The sequence below is a fragment of the Bos indicus genome, chromosome 11 (genome assembly GCF_029378745.1).
Source record: "Bos indicus isolate NIAB-ARS_2022 breed Sahiwal x Tharparkar chromosome 11, NIAB-ARS_B.indTharparkar_mat_pri_1.0, whole genome shotgun sequence".
Taxonomy (NCBI): Eukaryota; Metazoa; Chordata; class Mammalia; order Artiodactyla; family Bovidae; genus Bos; species Bos indicus.
Window position 1 is genome coordinate 40420938 of NC_091770.1, and position 19261 is coordinate 40440198.

The 19261-nt window shown below is 35.5% G+C and overlaps 1 protein-coding gene across 10 annotated transcripts in view; it reads left to right on the top strand.

Annotated features, from left to right (window-relative positions):
* Positions 1–19261, top strand: part of VRK2 (VRK serine/threonine kinase 2) — a 108342-nt gene that overhangs the window by 19549 nt on the left and 69532 nt on the right. For 7 of the 10 annotated variants that reach the window (XM_070798696.1, XM_070798693.1, XM_019970194.2 and 4 more), the window contains exons 3-6: positions 12661–12710; positions 14168–14237; positions 17022–17109; positions 18322–18427. In XM_070798696.1, the coding sequence (XP_070654797.1) occupies positions 12661–12710; positions 14168–14237; positions 17022–17109; positions 18322–18427 (314 nt within the window). Of the gene's footprint in view, positions 1–10854; positions 11431–12660; positions 12711–14167; positions 14238–16543; positions 16608–17021; positions 17110–18321; positions 18428–19261 lie in introns of those variants that run through there. The other 3 variants (XM_070798699.1, XM_070798698.1, XM_070798700.1) reach the window with 3 other exon arrangements.

Sequence of the window (19261 nt, forward strand, 5' to 3'; positions counted from 1 at the left end):
AGAGTTGTATATTTTTTGTACTTGTTTTCAATAATATTTTTGCCTCTCTTTTGTCAGAGACAAAATTTTGGAGAGTTTACATTGAAGATATGTTGAGTTTTCAATTCAGAAATACAGTATCTTTCTCCATTTCTGTAGGTCTTTGATTTCTTTCATCACCGTTTTGGCTTCTAGCATATCAATCCTGTACATGTAATGTTTGTATATATGTTTTTCTCTTTTCTTTTGAAATGTTTAATGCTATTGAAAATGATACTGCTTTTGTAATTTTGTTTTCCAATTATGTATTATTAGTGTATAAAAATACAATTGATTTTTGCTTGTTGACCTCATCTTGGTAAACTTGCTTATTAGTTCTAGGATTTTTTTTTCAGATTCTTTGAAATTTTCTATATAGTTAATCATATCATCTGGGAGTAGGGACCACTTTATTTCTTCCTTTCCAGTGTGTGTACTTTTTGTTTCCTGATGTTTTGCACTAGCTAGGATTTCCAGCACTTTATTGAGTAGGAATGGTGAGAGTGGACATCCTTGGCTGTTCCCAGTTTAAGGGAGAAAACATTCAGCCTATCATCATTTATAATAATACTAGCTATATGTTGTTTCTAGATATTCTTTTTCAAGTTGAGGAAGCTGTGCTTTACTGTCTGAGAGTTTTTATCTTGAATGGATAGATTTTGTCAAATACTTTTTCTGCATCAATTGATGTGATCATTTGGGTTTTTTTTTTTTACATTCTTAATATGGTAGGTGACATTAATTTCTAACTTATTTTATTTTATTTTTTATTTTGCATCAACATGAGAGGAGGCTATTGGTCTGAGTAGTTTTCTTTTTCTTTCTTTCTTTATGCTTTTTTTTCCCCTCTACTATCTCTGTCTGGTTTTGGTTTTATGGGTAATGCTGGCTTCATAAAATGAGTTGTGAATTATTCCCTCCATTTTTGCTTTTTGGAAAAGAGTATACAGAATTGATGTTACTTCTTTTCCATGTGTTTTGTAGAATTTTACAGTGAAGCCATCTGGGGTTAGAGATATCTTTTTTTCTGAACAGTGTTTGTTTTAAAACTTGATTTCATCTGGGACTTGTTTGGTTAATTTGTTTCATTTCAGGTAACTTTTAGTAGTTTGTGATTTTTAAGCAGTTTCATTTCATCTAAGTTGTCAAATTTCTGTCCATAGAGTGTTCATAATACTTGTGTATTATACTTTTAATACTAGTTTTCTATAGTGACATTCTGTTTTCATTCCTAGTATAGGATCATTTTTCTCTGTTTTCTCTTTTGTTAGTCTTGATATCATTTTATTGGTCATTTCAAAGAAACAGCTCTTGGTTTTGTGGCTTTACTGTATTTTTCGGTTTTCAATTTCACTGATTTCTGTTTTTATCTCCTTTCTTCCATTTGCTTTGGGTTTGGTTTGTTCTTTCCTTTTTTCCGTCAGATGGAAACGTACTTATTTGAATTTTTCTTTTGTAGTATAAGTATTCAGTGCTAAATTTGTTTCTAAGTCCTTCTTTGGCAGAACCACACACATTTTGATATGTTGTAGTTGTCTTATATATTACATCTAGACTAATTTAAATTCCTCCAGACCATATTATAATTTTTGCTTCAACTATGAAATACATTTTAACTGAAGAAAGGAATAATCCATTGCATTTTCCCAATATTTACTATTTTTTCTCTTTTATTCCTGGCAGTCTACATTTCCTTGTATGATTTTCTTTTCTTTTTTGAATATCTTTGTTTAGCAATTCTTATATAGCAGATCTGCTGGCTATGGCTACTCTTAGTACTCCTCACTTGAGAATGTCTTTATTTAATTCCAGAAAGATGTTTTTGCTGGATATTGGATTGACTGTTATTTTCAGCACTTCAAATAGGTTGTGACTCTTTCCTCTGGTCTTCAGGGTTTCTGATGCGAAATTCACAGTAATATGAGTCATTTTACCCTGTAACTAACTATTTTACTCTAGCTCCTTTCAAGGTTTTTCTTTTAGTTTTCAGCAGTTTGTGTGTATGTGTCTGGGCGTTGATTTATTTGGGTTTATTCCAGTGGAGAATTTACTGAACTGTAGGTTTATGTATCTATAAAATTTGGGACATTTCAGCCATTATTTATCAAATATTTTTCTGCACCACACTCTTTACTTTTCTTCTTCAGGAACTGCAGTATCATGAAGAATTGTTAAATGTTCTGTTATTGCCTGAGATTCTGTTCAATTTTTTTCATGTTCTATTTTGCTATTTTTCGGGTTGGTATATTTTTATTGATCCATCATCAAGTTCCATGACTCACATGTCATCTCTGTGATCATATTGAACCCAATCATGTGTTTAAAAAATTTTGTTTTGGTCATTGTATTTTTCAGTTCTAAAAGTGTTATTTAATTTTTTCTTTGTATATTCTATGTCTTTGCTACACTAATCTGTCTTTTCCATTTATTCCAAAAGTGTTTGCTGTTACTTTCTGGAACATTTTTATTATAGTTTCTTTGAAGTCTTTATCAGATAGTCCCCAGTTTTGTGTAATTTTGGCATTGATGTCTTGAATTAGTGTGGTGGTTTTATTACAATTTATTAACTAAAGTCCATCATTTACATTTAGTGTTCACTTATATAGTAAAGTTTTATGGGTTTTGACAAATGCATGATGTCATGTATCGACCATTATAGTATCATGCAGAGTAGTTTCTCTGCCTGAAGTTTCTCCTGTGTTCTACTAATTTATCCTTCTGACCCCTGTTTCAGAATGGCATATGGTTGAAATCTACATTATATAACTGTTTCAAACCAGCTTTTGTTTCCTTTGAATATATCCAGAAGTGGAATTGCTAGATCACATGATAGTTCTATTTTTAATTTTCTGAAGAACCTCCACACTGTTTTCCATAGTGGTTATACAAGTTTATATTCCTTCAAAGGGTTTCATTTTCTCTACATCCTTACCAGCATTTGTTATTACTTGTCTTTTTAATAATAGCCATGCTAACAGGTGTGAGGTAATATCTCAGAGTTTAATTTGCATTTCCCTGGTAATCAGTTATGGTGAACACTATTTCATGCACCTATTGCCATTTGAATGTTTTCTTTGGAAAAAAATCTATTAAAAATAGCCTTTATCCATTTAAAAATTGGGTTATTTATCTTTTTTTGGGTATTGAGTTGTATCATTTTTGTATGTTTTGATACTGGATATGTGATTTGCAAATATTTTCTTATTCCATAGGTTGCCTTATCATTTTGTTGATGGTTTCCTTTGCTATGCAGAAGTTTTTAGTTTTTTAGTTAGTCTCACCTGTGTAAATATTTTTGCTTTTATTGCCTTTGTTTTTGGTGTTAGATCCACAAGAGTCATTACCAAGACAAATATGAAGGAACCTACCCCCTATGTTTTCTTCTAGATCTTTTATGATTTTAGGTCTTACTCACAAGTCTTTAAATCCATTCTGAGTTGATTTTTATATACAGGATAACATAGGGGTCCAGTTTAATTGTTTTGCATGTGGCCGTCTAGTGTTCCTAGCACCATTTACTGAAGAGCCTGTCCTTTCCCCATTGTGTATTCTTGACTTCACTGTCAATTCATTGACCATGAATTTATAGGTTTATTTCTGGGCTGTCTGTTCTGTACCATTGATTGATGTCTGCTTTTATACCAGTACCATCCTGTTTTGATTATTACAGCTTTGTAATCTGGTTTGAAATCATGGAATGTGATGCTTCCAGCTTTGTTTTACTTGCTGTGTATACTTTGGCTATTCAGGATGTTTTGTGGTTCCATGTAGATTTTAAAACAATTTCTATGAAAAATACCACTAGAATTTTGGTAGAGATTACATTGAATCTGTATATTGTTTGACTAGTTTGCATATTTTAACACTATTCTTTTGATCCATGAGCACATAATATCGTTCCATTCATTGTGTTTTCTTTCGTCAGTGTTTTAAAGTCCTCTGTGTACATAGTTTTCATATCCTTGGTTAAATTTATTCATAAGTAATGGATTCTTTTTGCCACTGTTGTTTGTAGGCTGGAGTCATAAGGATTTTCTCCATAGGTGTCATCTATAAACAGATAATTTTACTTTCTTTCTTCCCAATTTGGATGTCTTTTATTTCTTTTTATTGCCTGACTTCTCTGGCTAGGACTTTCAGTACTATGTTGAATAAAAGTTGCAAGAGTGGGGATCCTTGTCTTGTTCCTGATCTTAAAGGAAAAGCTTTCAGCCTTTTACTTGGGTATGATGTTGGATGTGGGTTTCTCATAATTAGCCTTTGTTAGGTTTGGGTATATTCTTTCATTACTCAGTTTTTGAGAATTTTTGATCGTGAAAGGATTTTGAATTTGTCAAATGCTTTTTCTGTATCTATTAAAATGATCTTAAGGTTTCTATCCTTCATTTTGTTAATGTAGTTTATCATGTTAATTGATTTGCATATTGAACCATCCTTGGATCCCCAAAATAAATCCCACTTGATCATGGTGTATGAGTCTTTAATGTACTGTTGAATTCAATTGGCTAATGATTTGTTGAGTACTTTTGCATGTATGTTCATCAGAGATCAGATCAGATCAGTTGCTCAGTTGTGTCCGACTCTTTGCGACCCCATGAATCGCCGCATGCCCCAGGCCACCCTGTCCATCACCAACTCCCGGAGTTCACTCAGACTCACGTCCATCGAGTCAGTGATGCCATCCAGCCATCTCATCTCATCCTCTGTCGTCCCCTTCTCCTCTTGCCCCCAATCCCTCCCAGCATCAGAGTCTTTTCCAATGAGTCAACTCTTGGCATGAGGTGGCCAAAGTACTGGAGTTTCAGCTTTAGCATCATTCCTTCCAAAGAAATCCCAGGGCTGATCTCCTTCAGAATGGACTGGTTGGATCTCCTTGCAGTCCCTTGGAGAGACTCTCAAGAGTCTTCTCCAACACCACAGTTCAAAAGCATCAATTCTTTGGCGCTCAGCCTTCTTCACAGTCCAACTCTCACATCCATACATGACCACAGAAAAACCATAGCCTTGACTAGACGAACCTTTGTTGGCAAAATAATGTCTCTGCTTTTGAATATGCTGTCTAGGTTGGTCATAACTTTCCTTCCAAGGAGTCAGCATCTTTTAATTTCATGGCTGCAGTCACTATGTGCAGTGATTTTGGAGCCCAGAAAAATAAAGTCTGACACTGTTTCCACTGTATCCCCATGTATTTCCGATGAAGTGATGGGACTGGATGCCATGATCTTAGTTTTCTGAATGTTGTTGAGCTTTAAGCCAACTTTTTCACTCTCCACTTTCACTTTCATCAAGAGGCTTTTGAGTTCCTCTTCACTTTCTGCCATAAGGGTGGTGTCATCTGCATATCTGAGGTGATTGATATTTCTCCTGGCAATCTTTATTCCAGCTTGTGTTTCTTCCAGTCCAGCGTTTCTCATGATGTACTCTGCATATAAGTTAAATAAACAGGGTGACAATATACAGCCTTGATGAACTCCTTTTCCTATTTGGAACCAGTCTGTTGTTCCATGTCCAGTTCTAACTGTTGCTTCCTAACCTGCATACAAATTTCTCAAGAGGCAGATCAGGTGGTCTGGTATTCCCATCTTTTTCAGAATTTTCCACATCAGAGATACTAGTCTGTAATTTTCATGTAGTCTTTGTCTGAATTGATCGTTTCCATTGTCCTTCTAGTTCTATTTCATTTATTTCCATTCTGGTCTTTATTTCCTTTTTCTACTAATGTTGAGCTTCCTATTTCTAGTTCTTTGATATGTAAAGTTATAATATATATTGGATTTTTCATTTTTCATAGTATAAAACTTTATTGTTACAAATTCCTTCTTAGAACTGTAACCCATAAGTACTGATACGTTTTGTTTCCATTTTCATTTGTCTCAAGTTATTTCTTGATTTTTGAAAAGTTGTTCTTTGAGCCAGTGATTGTTCAAGAGTATATTGTTCCAGTTTCCATATATTTGTGAATTTGCTAGTTTTTCTCTTGTAATTGATATCTAATTTTGTATCATTGTGGTCCAAAAAGGTACTTGGTAATACTTTATATGATTTCATTTTTCTTAAGTTTGTTACAACTTGCTTCATCACCTAACATGATCTAGCCTGAAAATATCTTCCCTGTGTACTTAAGAAGAATATATTCTGCTGCTGTTGTTGGACTCTTCTGTGTATGTCTATTAGGTTTCTCTTATATAATGTTTAGTTTACATCCATTATTTCCCCATTAATTTCCTATCTGGATGATCTATCCATTGTTGAAAGTAGGGTATTGAAGCCCTATACTATTTTATTGCTATTCCCCCCTTTAGATCTGTTAATATTTGCTTTACATATTTAGGTTCACCTATCTTGGGTACATAGATATTTACAATTGTGATATCCTCTTGATGAAGTGATCCCTTTATCATTATATAATGATCTTACTTGTCTCTTGTTATAGTTTTTGGTTTAAAATATATTTTGTTTGACATAAGTGTAGTTTCCTTTGCTTTCTTTTGGTTTCCATTTACATAGAACATCTTTTTCCACCCCTTTACTTTCAGTCTTGTATGTCTTTGAATCAGAAACAAATCTCTTGTAGATGTCATATAGTTGGGTCCTTTTTATTTTTTTATACATTCAATCACCCTGTCTTTTGATTGGTTGATGAAGCCTGCTTTCTTGGTAAAAGTATGGGCAGTTAAAAAAATGTTTTATGTCAGGTTGAAAAGAAAATATATTCTTTTTTTTAATGTGGCCTTTAGATAAAAACTGTTAATTGTATTGTTTCAATTTATTTTTGTTGGTTGCCTATACATTATGAAATTGTATTAAAATCTTTCATGGTTTTTCCAGCTTTCTTTCAGTTAATTTCAGCTAATTAGTTTCTTATCTTTTTATTTTGTTTCTCTGTATCACTATGTTTTAGTTGTCTTATAAATAGTATACATGTATTTATTTTTTAACAACCTTAAAGTTTCTTTAGCTGGTGAGCTTAATCTACTCAAATTTATTATTATTATTGACATTTTTAAAAAATCAAAGATGTTATTGATTATAATGTACATCATCATTTTATATATGTATGTTAAGTCTCCACTGTGTGTGCTGCTAAGTTGCTTCAGTCGTGTCTGATACTTTGTAGCCATGTGTACTGTGGCCCACCAGGCTCTTCTGTCCATGGCGTTCTCCAGGCAAGGATACTGGAGCGAGTGGCCATGCCTGCCTCCAGGGAATCTTTCTGACCCAGGGATTGAACTCATGTCTCATGTCTCCTGCATTGGCAAGCAGCTCTTTTACCATTAGCACCACCTGGGAAACCCTAAGTCTCTACTAGGTGCTTGAAAGTTCATAATTGTCTTCCTCATGAATTATTTTTGTTTATTTAAGATCTACTGTATATGTAATGACTGACACTGCCCATTAAACTATGACACAGTACCTTTAAAATAATCTTACATATGGAACACTCAATTGTTGCAGGCTGTGTAAGTCTTTGGTTGCCAATTTCAGAATCTCAAATGAATTTAACTAAAAGAGAGATTTATTAACTCTTGTAAGTGAGAAGTACAGGACTTTTTTGGCTTTAGGTATGAGTGACTCCAGGGCTTATGCAGTGTCACTAGGGCTCTTTCTCTCTCTGTGTCTTAACCCTACTTTTCTCAGTTCTGGATTTTATTTTCAGGCTTTATTTTCCATTTACTGGAGAAAAGTGATCCCTGATATTTCTAAGATTTTGGTATCCTTAAAGTTTATCATCTGTCTTGTGTTACTTAGTTACATCAGCTGCTATGGAAGACTCTTCTGCCTAGTTGAGCACTTTGCTTTTTCTGAACTAGTTATGGTGGCCAGTGGGCTTGTACATTCTAGATCGCCAGGCTTGGTCATGTGCCCAACTCTGGAATGTAAGGGAGGATACACTATGATCGCAGCCCTACTGGGTCTACACAGATAGTTTGAGGTTGGGTTCCTCAAAGGAAAAATCAGGGAAAGTTTCCAGTGGATAGAAAAGAGATGCTAGGAAGGCAAATACCATGTATGTGTACAATGCATCCCTTTTCAGGTCATCAGACACCTCTTCAGAAATTTAAATAAAGATGTGAAACTACTTTTTTTTTAAATTAAATTTTATTTATCTTTAAATGAAACAAAGATGAATATTTTTAATGATAAAAGTTACAATTCACAAAGAAGATAGATAAAAGATTAATATACTGCTAAGTCACTTCAGTCGTGTCTGACTCTGTGCGACCCCATAGACGGCAGCCCACCAGGCTCCCCCATCCCTGGGATTCTCCAGGCAAGAACGCTGGAGTGGGTTGCCATTTCCTTCTCCAATGCATGAAAGTGAAAAGTGAAAGTGAAGTTGCTCAGTCGTGTCCGACTCCTAGCGACCCCATGGACTGCAGCCTACCAGGCTTCTCCGTCCATGGGATTTTCCAGGCAAGAGTACTGGAGTGGGTTGCCATTGCCTTCTCCAGAGGATCCTCCCAACCCAGGGATAGAATCTGGATCTCCCACATTGTAGGCAGATGTTTTACCATTTGAGCCACCAGGGAAGTTTACAGTAGAATTGTTTAATTAATTAACTGATTATTATAACGAGACCTCCTTGATCACTAGGACAATTTATTTGTTCACTGTCCATCTCCATGAGCCTTCTGGTCAATTGATTTTGAATTTAGGCCCTCCAATATAATCTGACTTGGAACTTTATAGAGAATATTGTATAGCTATCAAATGACAAGTGTGGGAATGATTCAAGTGTATGTCAACACATGATTATGTTCATGTGAAATCATACGAAGAGAAGATTCAGATTACAGAGTGGAAAAGGTATATGGATTGAAATCAGCAAAGAGGAAGACATTGGACTGGTTGGATATCTTTTCCCCTACTTGCAATGTAATAAGTTACATATCGAATTAAAACTCTCGTTTTCTTTTTGGGCTTTTATGTTTCTTATATTCTGCTTTTCTGGCCACTTGCTTTCAGAATAGAAGCAGGGAGTCTCTACCAGCTTCTACCTCAGGAAGCAAAGACCATTCGGTTCAGTTCAGTCACTCAGGCGTGTCCGACTTTTTGCGACCCTATGAATTGCAGCACACCAGGCCTCCCTGTCCATCACCAACTCCCAGAGTTTACTCAGACTCATGTCCATTGAGTCGGTGATGCCATTCAGCCATCTCATCCTCTGTCATCCCCTTCTCCTCCTGCCCCCAATCCCTCCCAGCATCAGGGTCTTTTCCAATGAGTCAGCTCTTCGCATGAAGTGTCCAAAGTATTGGAGTTTCAGCTTTAGCATCATTCCTTCCAAAGAAGACCCAGGACTGATCTCCTTTAGAATGGACTGGTTGGATCTCCTTGCAGTCCAAGGGACTCTCAAGAGTCTTCTCCAGCACCACAGTCCAAAAGTATCAATTCTTTGGTGCTCAGATTTCTTCACAGTCTAACTCTCACATCCATACATGACTAGATGGACATTTGTTGGCAAACTCATGTCTCTGCTTTTGAATATGCTATCTAGGTTGGTCATAACTTTCCTTCCAAGGAGTAAGCGTCTTTTAATTTCATAGTTGCAATGACCATCTACAGTGATTTTACAGCCCCCAAAAATAAAGTCTGCCACTGTTTCCACTGTTTCCCCATCTATTTGCCATGAAATGATGGGATCAGATGCCATTATCTTAGTTTTCTGAACGTTGAACTTTAAGCCAACTTTTTCACTCTCCACTTTCACTTTCATCAAGAGGCTTTTTTGTTCCTCTTCACTTCCTGTCATAAGGGTGATGTCATCTGCATATCTGAGGTTATTGGTATTTCTCCCAGCAATCTTGATTCCAGCTTGTGCTTTTTCCAGCCCAGCATTTCTCATGATGTAATCTGCATATAAGTTAAATAAGCAGGGTGACAATATACAGCCTTGACGTACTCCTTTTCCTATTTGGAACCAGTCTGTTGTTCCATGTTCAGTTCTAACTGTAGTTTCCTGATCTGCATATAGGTTTCTCAAGAGGCAGGTCAGGTGGTCAGCTATTCCCATCTCTTTCAGAATTTTCCAGTTTGTTGTGATCCACACAGTCAAAGGCTTTGGCGTAGTCAATAAAGCAGAAATAGATGTTTTTCTGGAACTCTCTTGCTTTTTTCCATGATCCAGCGGATGTTGGCAATTTGATCTCTGGTTCCTCTGCCTTTCCTAAAACCAGCTTGAACATCTGGAAGTTCACGGTTCACGTATTGCTGAAGCCTGGCTTGGAGAATTTTGAGCATTACTTTACTAGTGTGTGAGATGAGTGCAATTGTGCGATTGTTTGAGCATTCTTTGGCATTGCCTTTCTTTGGGATTGGAATGAAAACTGACCTTTTCCAATCCTGTGGCCACTGCTGAGTTTTCCAAATTTGCTGGCATATTCAGTGCACCACTTTCACAGCATCATCTTTCAGGATTTGAAAGAGCTCAACTGGAATGCTATCACCTCCACTAGCTTTGTTCGTAGTGATGCTTTCTAAGGCCCACTTGACTTCACATTCCAGGATGTCTGGCTCTAGGTGAGTGATCACACCATCGTGATTATCTGGGTCTTGAAGATCTTTTTTGTACAGGTCTTCTGTGTATTCTTGCCACCTCTTCTTTATATCTTCTGCTTCTGTTAGGTCCATACCATTTCTGTCCTTTATTGAGCTCATCTTTGCATGAAATATTCCCTTGGTATCTCTAATTTTCTTGAAGAGATCTCTAGTCTTTCCCATTCTGTTGTTTTCCTCTATTTCTTTGCACTGATTGCTGAGGAAGGCTTTCTTATCTCTCCTTGCTATTCTTTGGAACTCTGCATTCAGGTGCTTATATCTTTCCTTTTCTCCTTTGCTTTTTGCTTCTCTTCTTTTCACAGCTATTTGTAAGGCCTCCCCAGACAGCTGTTTTGCTTTTTTGCATTTCTTTTCCATGGTGATGGTCTTGATCCCTGTCTCCTGTACAATGTCACAAACCTCTATATATAGTTCATCAGGCACTCTATCTATCAGATCTAGTCCCTTAAATCTATTTCTTACATTGACTGTATAATCATAAGGGATTTAATTTAGGTCATACCTGAATGGTCTAGCGGTTTTCCCTTCTTTCTTCAATTTAAGTCTGAATTTGGCAATAAGGAGTTCATGATCTGAGCCATAGTCAGCTCCTGGTCTTGTTTTAAAGACCATTGCCTAGTTTCAATTACTGTATTGAGTGGACCAGGGTTAGGGCAGAATTACTTCTCTTCAGGCTTGGGGACCGTACTGGTAAAAATAGTTTGCCCTAGGGTGGGAGGAGGAAGGGGTTTCCTCATCTTTTCTTCTGTCAGGACTGGACCCCTTTACAGACTTTCTTCACTATTTTGTTTCCTAGGTATGGATAATTCATTCTTCCTGTGTTTCCCTTGGGACTACTGCATGGGTGAAAATGTAATGACTTTTATGTGAATAAAGATGTAAATAAGTTTAGTTTCTTTGTTACTGTGAAGAGGTACGGCTTCACAGTTTAACTAAAATTGAAATAATTTCTTCAACTGAGTAATAGCATTGCTAACATCAAAGTTTTTGGAGATTGATTAAGAAAATTGTGCATGAGTTGGCTTAATTGTGAAAGAGATTTAGTAAATTTATAACATTTTTTGCGTGTATTAAGTAATACAGTAGAGAAAAGACAAGGTGATAGGTAGGAGAAAGGGGTTAATGTTAGTAGTAATGAAAGGACATAGCATTTTGGTAAATACACTGAAAATTCACCTGAAAAATTTAACCTTATTCTCAATCTAAGTTTTTAATACTAGTTTGACCTTTTTACCTTTACTTTCCTAATATGCTAGCCTCTTGATAAATAAATATTTGTTAGTTGAATGAATAAAGGGATCAATGAAGAGTAAATAGATGAATGACAAAATTCTAAACCTTCACAATACAAATAAATATACATGTCAACTTCTCTTATTAAGATTTGAAAACAAAATAATCTTTTAATTTAGATAATGTAGATGAAATGTTTGATTTGGTTTAAGAATTTCAACAGTGAACTTTTCATAAGTTGGATTACTATATCTAAAATGCAAATAGTAATAAAATGAAGTAAGATAACTTGAATTTGAAATGAGCTTATATAATGAGATACATACTCTTTAATTTAAGAATAGTTGATTGCTACATTCAGGAGATGATTCTTTTTAAAGGCTTTATTCTCTTCAAACTTGATTTACTTTAGAATTTTGCCAAGTAAAAGTTGTTTTGAAGTTTCTACTTAAAATGAATCAGTTTTCACTTTGAATTATCATAGATTTTAATTTAGCAAAATAGAGTGAATAGATTATACTGTATATCATTTTGGGGTGTAATGCTGTATGTCTAGAAAATAGTTTCTCCTGCATTTGGATCTATATGATTAATATAATCTACTGGTTTCCATGTTTGCATATTTGAATATGGCTTATGGTAAAGAGTATAGGCTATGGTGTCAGATTTGAATTTCATTCCCCAGTCTGCTACTTAGTGAGCAGATTATTCAACTTGTTAAACCTTAAGAAGGATCTTGTATAAAACAGAGGTGGTACCATAAGAGGTTCTTAGCACAGTGTCTGGGGACATAGTAAACAATCAGGAATTGGAAACAACCATTTTTTTCCCTCACTGTTTGTTTTGCAGCTTTCCCCACAAATAAACCAGATAAAGATGCAAGGCATGTAATAAAAGTGGTAAGTATTACTCTTAAATTTATGTTTCACATACATTTGACTTTTTTATTTTCTGTTTTATTTCATTTTTGTAAAAATGTTTCTCATCTTAGTCTTCATGATTTTATGATCAACACAACAAACATTATTATATATTTTTACATTGTAAAAATTTAAAGACTAGGGAATTTTGTTGTTCTTCATTGACGTTCTTCATTGACATTTATCATCCTTGTATCTTATCTAGATATCTATTTTCTCCTTCTCTTTTCCTCTCTGTTCTAGATGGTGAAGTCCATAATGGCAGGAATGAGGTTTTATTTGTGATTGCACCCCCTGTGCCTAGTATAATTAATGAAATATAGGAGAAACTCAGTAATAAGTATCATGTATGAATGAACCACCAAGGTAGTTTGCAGTGTATCCACTGTTTTGCATGTTAGTACACATGAATGTCTGTGTATGTGTACAATTCTCTTGATGAAGGTGAAAGAGGAGAGTGAAAAAGTTGGCTTAAAACTCAACATTCAGAAAACGAAGATCATGGCATCTGGTCCCATCACTTCATGGGAAATAGATGGGGATACAGTGGAAACAGTGGCAGACTTTATTTTTGGGGGCTCCAAAATCACTGCAGATGGTGACTGCAGCCATGAAATTAAAAGACGCTTACTCCTTGGAAGAAAACTTATGACCAACCTAGACAGCATATTCAAAAGCAGAGACATTACTTTGCCAACAAAGGTCCGTCTAGTCAAGGCTATGGTTTTTCCTGTGGTCACGTATGGATGTGAGAGTTGGACTGTGAAGAAAGCTGAGCACCAAAGAATTGATGTTTTTGAACTGTGGTGTTGGAGAAGACTCTTGAGAGTCCCTTGGACTGCAAGGAGATCCAACCAGTCCATTCTGAAGGAGATCAGCCCTGGGATTTCTTTGGAAGGAATGATGCTAAAGCTGAAACTCCAGTACTTTGGCCACCTCATGCCAAGAGTTGACTCATTGGAAAAGACTCTGATGCTGGGAGGGATTGGGGGCAGGAGGAGAAGGGGATGACAGAGGATGAGATGGCTGGATGGCATCACTGACTCGATGGACGTGAGTCTGAGTGAACTCCGGGAGTTGGTGATGGACAGGGAGGCCTGGTGTGCTGTGATTCATGGGGTTACAAAGAGTCGGACACGACTGAGCGACTGAACTGAACTGAACTGAACACATGAGTGTCTGTGTATGTGTACAATTCTCAGTGTTTTTAGTAAGTTCTTTCCATAAGAAGACTGCTTCCATGTGTAAGACTATATAGTGATACCATTACAAAATGTTAAAAATGAGATTCTTTATTTAGTGAGAAAATCTTGAGATTTTTGTGATTCAGGTACTATTATTTATTATATATGTATATTCGTATTTTCAATTTGAAATACCAATTCCATCTTTAAAACTTTTTTTCTAATAAAATCAATTGTTCTTTTCTTTTATAGGAATATCAAGAAAATGGCCCATTATTTTCAGAACTTAAATTTTATCAAAGAGCAGCAAAAAAAGACTGTAGTAAGTAAAATAAGTAAAGTAAGCTACTTCTATATATATGTTTGCTAAGTGGGAGTTAGTATTTTTGTCTTTTTCTGGCCTTATGGAAAATTTTTTTCAATTAGAAAATTTTATTGTAAAATGATACAGTTAATTGTTATGTAAAAACGACAGAGGTATATAAATAGTGATATTATGTACATAATGGGTTATATATTTCAAATCGAAGTTATTTGTTACCTTACATAAAATGTTGGATTGTTGATCGAAGCCACCAAGAGTTCTTCACGTGTAAAAGATGGAATGAAATTATTTCTTTTGCAAAAAACCATTTGGATGGAAAGGATATAAAGAAAAAACATTAAAATGGGCAGTAGATTATAAATTAAAGGAATGACCATAGAATAGATTAGGCCAAAGCATATGAAAATGATTATAAACATTAAAATGATTTAGAAAATAAGGTAAAAATATTGAAAATTTTTATGTTGGGAAATTAATTGGAGCTGAATATCAGATGTAAGAACTATTAGTTAGAGGATTAGACTATGAAGTAAATATGAGCAAGACTAAGAAGAATAAAAGCATTTTGTAAAAACTATATGATACAGATGGATTTGTAAAGCTTGAAGGAAATTGATATGAGTAATGCCTGTATAATCAAGGTCATTTACATTATGTTTAGGAAAAAGAATGATGAGTCTCACATCAATAATTAACTTTGTTTTCTTTAATAAAACCTTCTGAACATCAAGACTGTAGTCTTTACTAACTGCTTAAACTATGTCAGAGTGACAAATAGAATCCATTAAACGTCATTATTTATCAGTAGAGCTGTCTTAAACATTAAGCATATTTGGTAGAAAAGTGAAAAATTAAATAAGCTGCCTGATTTTTAAGTGGATTTGTTTTTTTTTTTAAACAAAATTTAATCAAAACAGTTTCTGTACAATATAGTTTCAGAGTAAGATGATTCTCCTGACCAATTTCTATTTTTTAAAAAAATCTTATTAATATTTGGCTCTGCCATGTCTTTGTTGCTGCTTGGGCTTTTCTCTAGTTGTAGTGAGCAGGGGCTACTCTCTAGTTGCGGTGCACAGCACAGGCTTCTTATTGTGGTTTCTCTTGTTGCCGAACATAAGCTCTGGGGCACATGGGCTGAGTAGTTGTGAGGCAGGGGCTCAGTTGCTCTGCAGTAATGTGCAATCTTCCCGGACCAGGGATTGAACCTGTGTCTGCTGCATTGGCAGGTGGATTCTTTCCCACTGAGTGACCAGTGAAGCCCCCTTTTTTTTTTTGCTACTCTGGTTTTAGGTTTTTAGTAATAAGAAAGAAAAAGCTGTCTTTCTACTGCTCCTTTGGTAGTTATCATATTTTTTTAATTTAAAAATTTAACAAGCATATAAGGGAATGAATTTTGTTAATGAATAGAACTGCTACTGCTAAGTCACTTCAGTCGTGTCCGACTCTGTGCGACCCCATAGACGGCAGCCCACCAGGCTCCCCCGTCCCTGGGATTCTCCAGGCAAGAACTCTCTGGGTTGCCATTTCCTTCTCCAATGCATGACGTGAAAAGTGAAAGTGTTTTATAGTTTCTGGTCTTATGTTTAGATCTTTAATCCATTTTGAGTTTATTTTTGTGTATGGTGTTAGAAAGTGTTCTAGTTTCATTCTTTTACAAGTGGTTGACCAGATTTCCCAGCACCACTTGTTAAAGAGATTGTCTTTAATCCATTGTATATTCTTGCCTCCTTTGTCAAAGATAAGGTGTCCATATGTGCGTGGATTTATCTCTAGGCTTTCTATTTTGTTCCATTGATCTATATTTCTGTCTTTGTGCCACTACCATACTGTCTTGATAACTGGCTTTGTAGTAGAGCCTGAAGTCAGGTAGGTTGACTCCTCCAGTTCCATTCTTCTTTCTCAAGATTGCTTTGGCTATTCAGCAAAACTAATACAATTATGTAAAGTTTAAAAATTTAAAAAAAAAAAAAAAAGTGAAAGTGAAGTCGCTCAGTCGTGCCCAACTCTTAGCGACCCCATGGACTGCAGCCTACCAGGCTCCTCCGTCCATGGCATTTTCCAGGCAAGAGTACTGGAGTGGGGTGCCATTGCCTTCTCCAAATGGATAGAAACATTTGGATAAATAGTGTGTCCTCAGTTTCTCAGTCGTGTCCGACTGAGAGCCCCATGGACTAGCCCACCAAGCTCCTTTGTCCATGGAATTTTTCAGGCATGAATACTGTAGTGGGTTGCCATTTTCTGCTCCAGGGGATCTTCCTGACTCAGGGATCAAACCTGTGTCTCTTGTGTCTCCTGCATTGCAGACAGATTCTTTACCACTGTTCCACCTGAGAAGCCCCCATACTACACTTGATCTTAGCTAAAAGGGTGAGAAGCAATAAATGATATTGGTGAATTTTATGACTATGACTATTTTTGTTTTTGTTGCATATTTATTTATTTACTATTATTTTTTTGGAGTATATTTAATATACAATATTGTATTCATTTCTTCTGTACTTTCTTTAGATTCTTTTTACATATAGATTATTAGAGTATTGAGTATAGTGATTATGACTTTTTAAATGTTAGAAATCTGTATTATGTATTTAATATTATCTGTTAATTATTGCAATAAATAGAATTTGAAACTGTTAGCTAGATATATTTGATTTTTAAAAAAATATTTTTAGGAAGGTCTAATTTCTATTTGTTAGCTAAATAAATTTAAGCATCTACACAAGTGTAAGAAATACCTTTCTAAAAATACATACTTTTTTCCTATTAAATTTGTCTTTACAGTCAAAAAATGGATAGAACTCAAAAAGCTTGATTATTTGGGAATTCCTCTGTTTTATGGATCTGGCATAACTGAATTCAAGGGAAAAAGGTAAAATGGAATTACTATAATCAGATATTGTCCTGTAACTATGTCTTATATGGTCTGTTAGTTATTTGTAGCTATATAGCTAGTTACCTAAAATGTAGTGGGTTATAATGACAAACTAATATTATCTTAGTTTCTGTGGGTCAGTTATCTATATAAAAATGGCTTCCCTAGATAGTTCTGGCTCAGGACTTCTCATGAGGATGTAGTCAGATGTCTTCTGGCTCTAGTCATTTTGACTGAGGAAGCTCATTCATGTGGCTATTGGCAGGCCTAAGAAGATCTGATTCTAAATTCACTCATGATTGTTGGCAGGCCTCACTTCCTCACTATGTAGGTCTCTCTGTTGGCTGCTTGAGTGTCAAAAAGACATAGCAGCCAGCTTCCAGTAATTGAAAGAGAGGACAGAGCACACACAAGAGTATACAGCCAAGAAGAAAGTCACAGTCCTTATGTAATCTTATTTTAGAAGTGATATCCCATCATTTCCCCTTTCTTAATGGTGCATCCATACCATATAATACTGTGCAGCCCATTAAAGAAATCAATTAGAGCACTACCAGTTGATTTGGAAGGATTTCAATGAGGTATTATTGAAAAAAGTGTGATGCAAAAAAGTTCTTATAAGAAGATCACATTTTTGTAAAACAGATGTAAAAATTTCTATATGCCTTTGTGTGTGGCTACATAGATACAGAACAGGGGCTGATGTGAGTATGTAAGTGAAGGGAAGTGAAGAAGAGGAGGAGGTCTCAAACAGAAAAGAAAAGGAAGAAGTGCATTTTTAAAAAAAACACAAGTTTATAAATGTATAGAGAAAGTAAATATGATTTTATAAGGTCAAGAAACAAATGTAAATAAAATATTCTGTATGGGAAAATAATTTGCTCAAGGCCATATGTCAAGAAGGTAGTAGAATCAAAATAAATTAAGTTCAAGACTAATTTAGAAGGACTCCTCTTTTCATGATCTAAGACCATGTAAGTGGCTCAGCACAGCTTGCTCTTCTACTTGGAAACTATCTGCAAAGTAAATACTTAGTAATGTGTTTCTGCAAAAGGCCAAGATTATTAATATGCATTCATTCTCAGTTAGTTCAGATTGGATCATTCTTCACTGTTAGGTTGGGGGCATTTTTCCATTGTTTCAAATTCGTAAATGGACCGTTTCTGCATTGCCGTTTTAACATCTCCTTTTGACTTCTCCTTCTTATAGTTACAGATTTATGGTAATGGAAAGACTGGGAATAGATTTGCAGAAGATCTCAGACCAGAATGGTACTTTTAAAAAGTCAACTGTCTTGCAGCTAGGTATCCGAATGGTAAGAAAGAATGACTCATTTCCCATGCTCCATTTTCAGATTATTTATTTGTTACAACATACAAATTGTTGCCCTTTGTGGAATTATCAGAGAATGAAGGATTATTGCCCTAGAAATGTCAGTTATTGAGAGTAGACGCTATTTTGGTGAAATTGATAACAGTGGGCTCTGTAAGTGACAGAATGTGCTGTGTTTGGCACTACAAACTCAATTAGGCTTTGGTTCTACTGTCTGATTTTTTTTTTTTTCCTCACAGCTTTGTTTTACATACCAGGACAAGCTTGCATTGCTATAAGAATAACCTCTCTTTGTCAGTTATTTTTATGACTATGCAAAGTATGGCAAAATATATTATTTTCCAAACTACACATGTGATAAGGGGGTGCTGTAAAGTTTTTATTATGAGTTTGGGATGTTGGTAGTCATTAACGTGGCCGTGAATAATATCAGTGTATACTTTCCCAAATAAGAAGCAATGAAATCTTACTAGCACCCATGCACACATTTTGTTTATACCACAAATTTGTCTTATCTTGTGGGTGTTTGGTTTGCCTAAACTTCATTTTATTTTTTCCAATTTAGATAGAATGTGACTGCCCCTGCCAGGTTGGGATGTGGCAAATAGAGTTCATTAATTTCCCCACTCGTCCTCTAGCCAGCCAACAAGTGTTTTTTGAGCACTAGGTGTAGGTAACATGCAAGTCGCAAGGGCTTCAGAGAGGAAACACAGATGTTTTCTGTTGCTCTACAGAGGGAGAATGGCTTTCTCTGTGGTAATGGACACGGTGTTTTGCTGAGTGGGCGTCATGATTATTTCACTTCAGTTCTCCGATT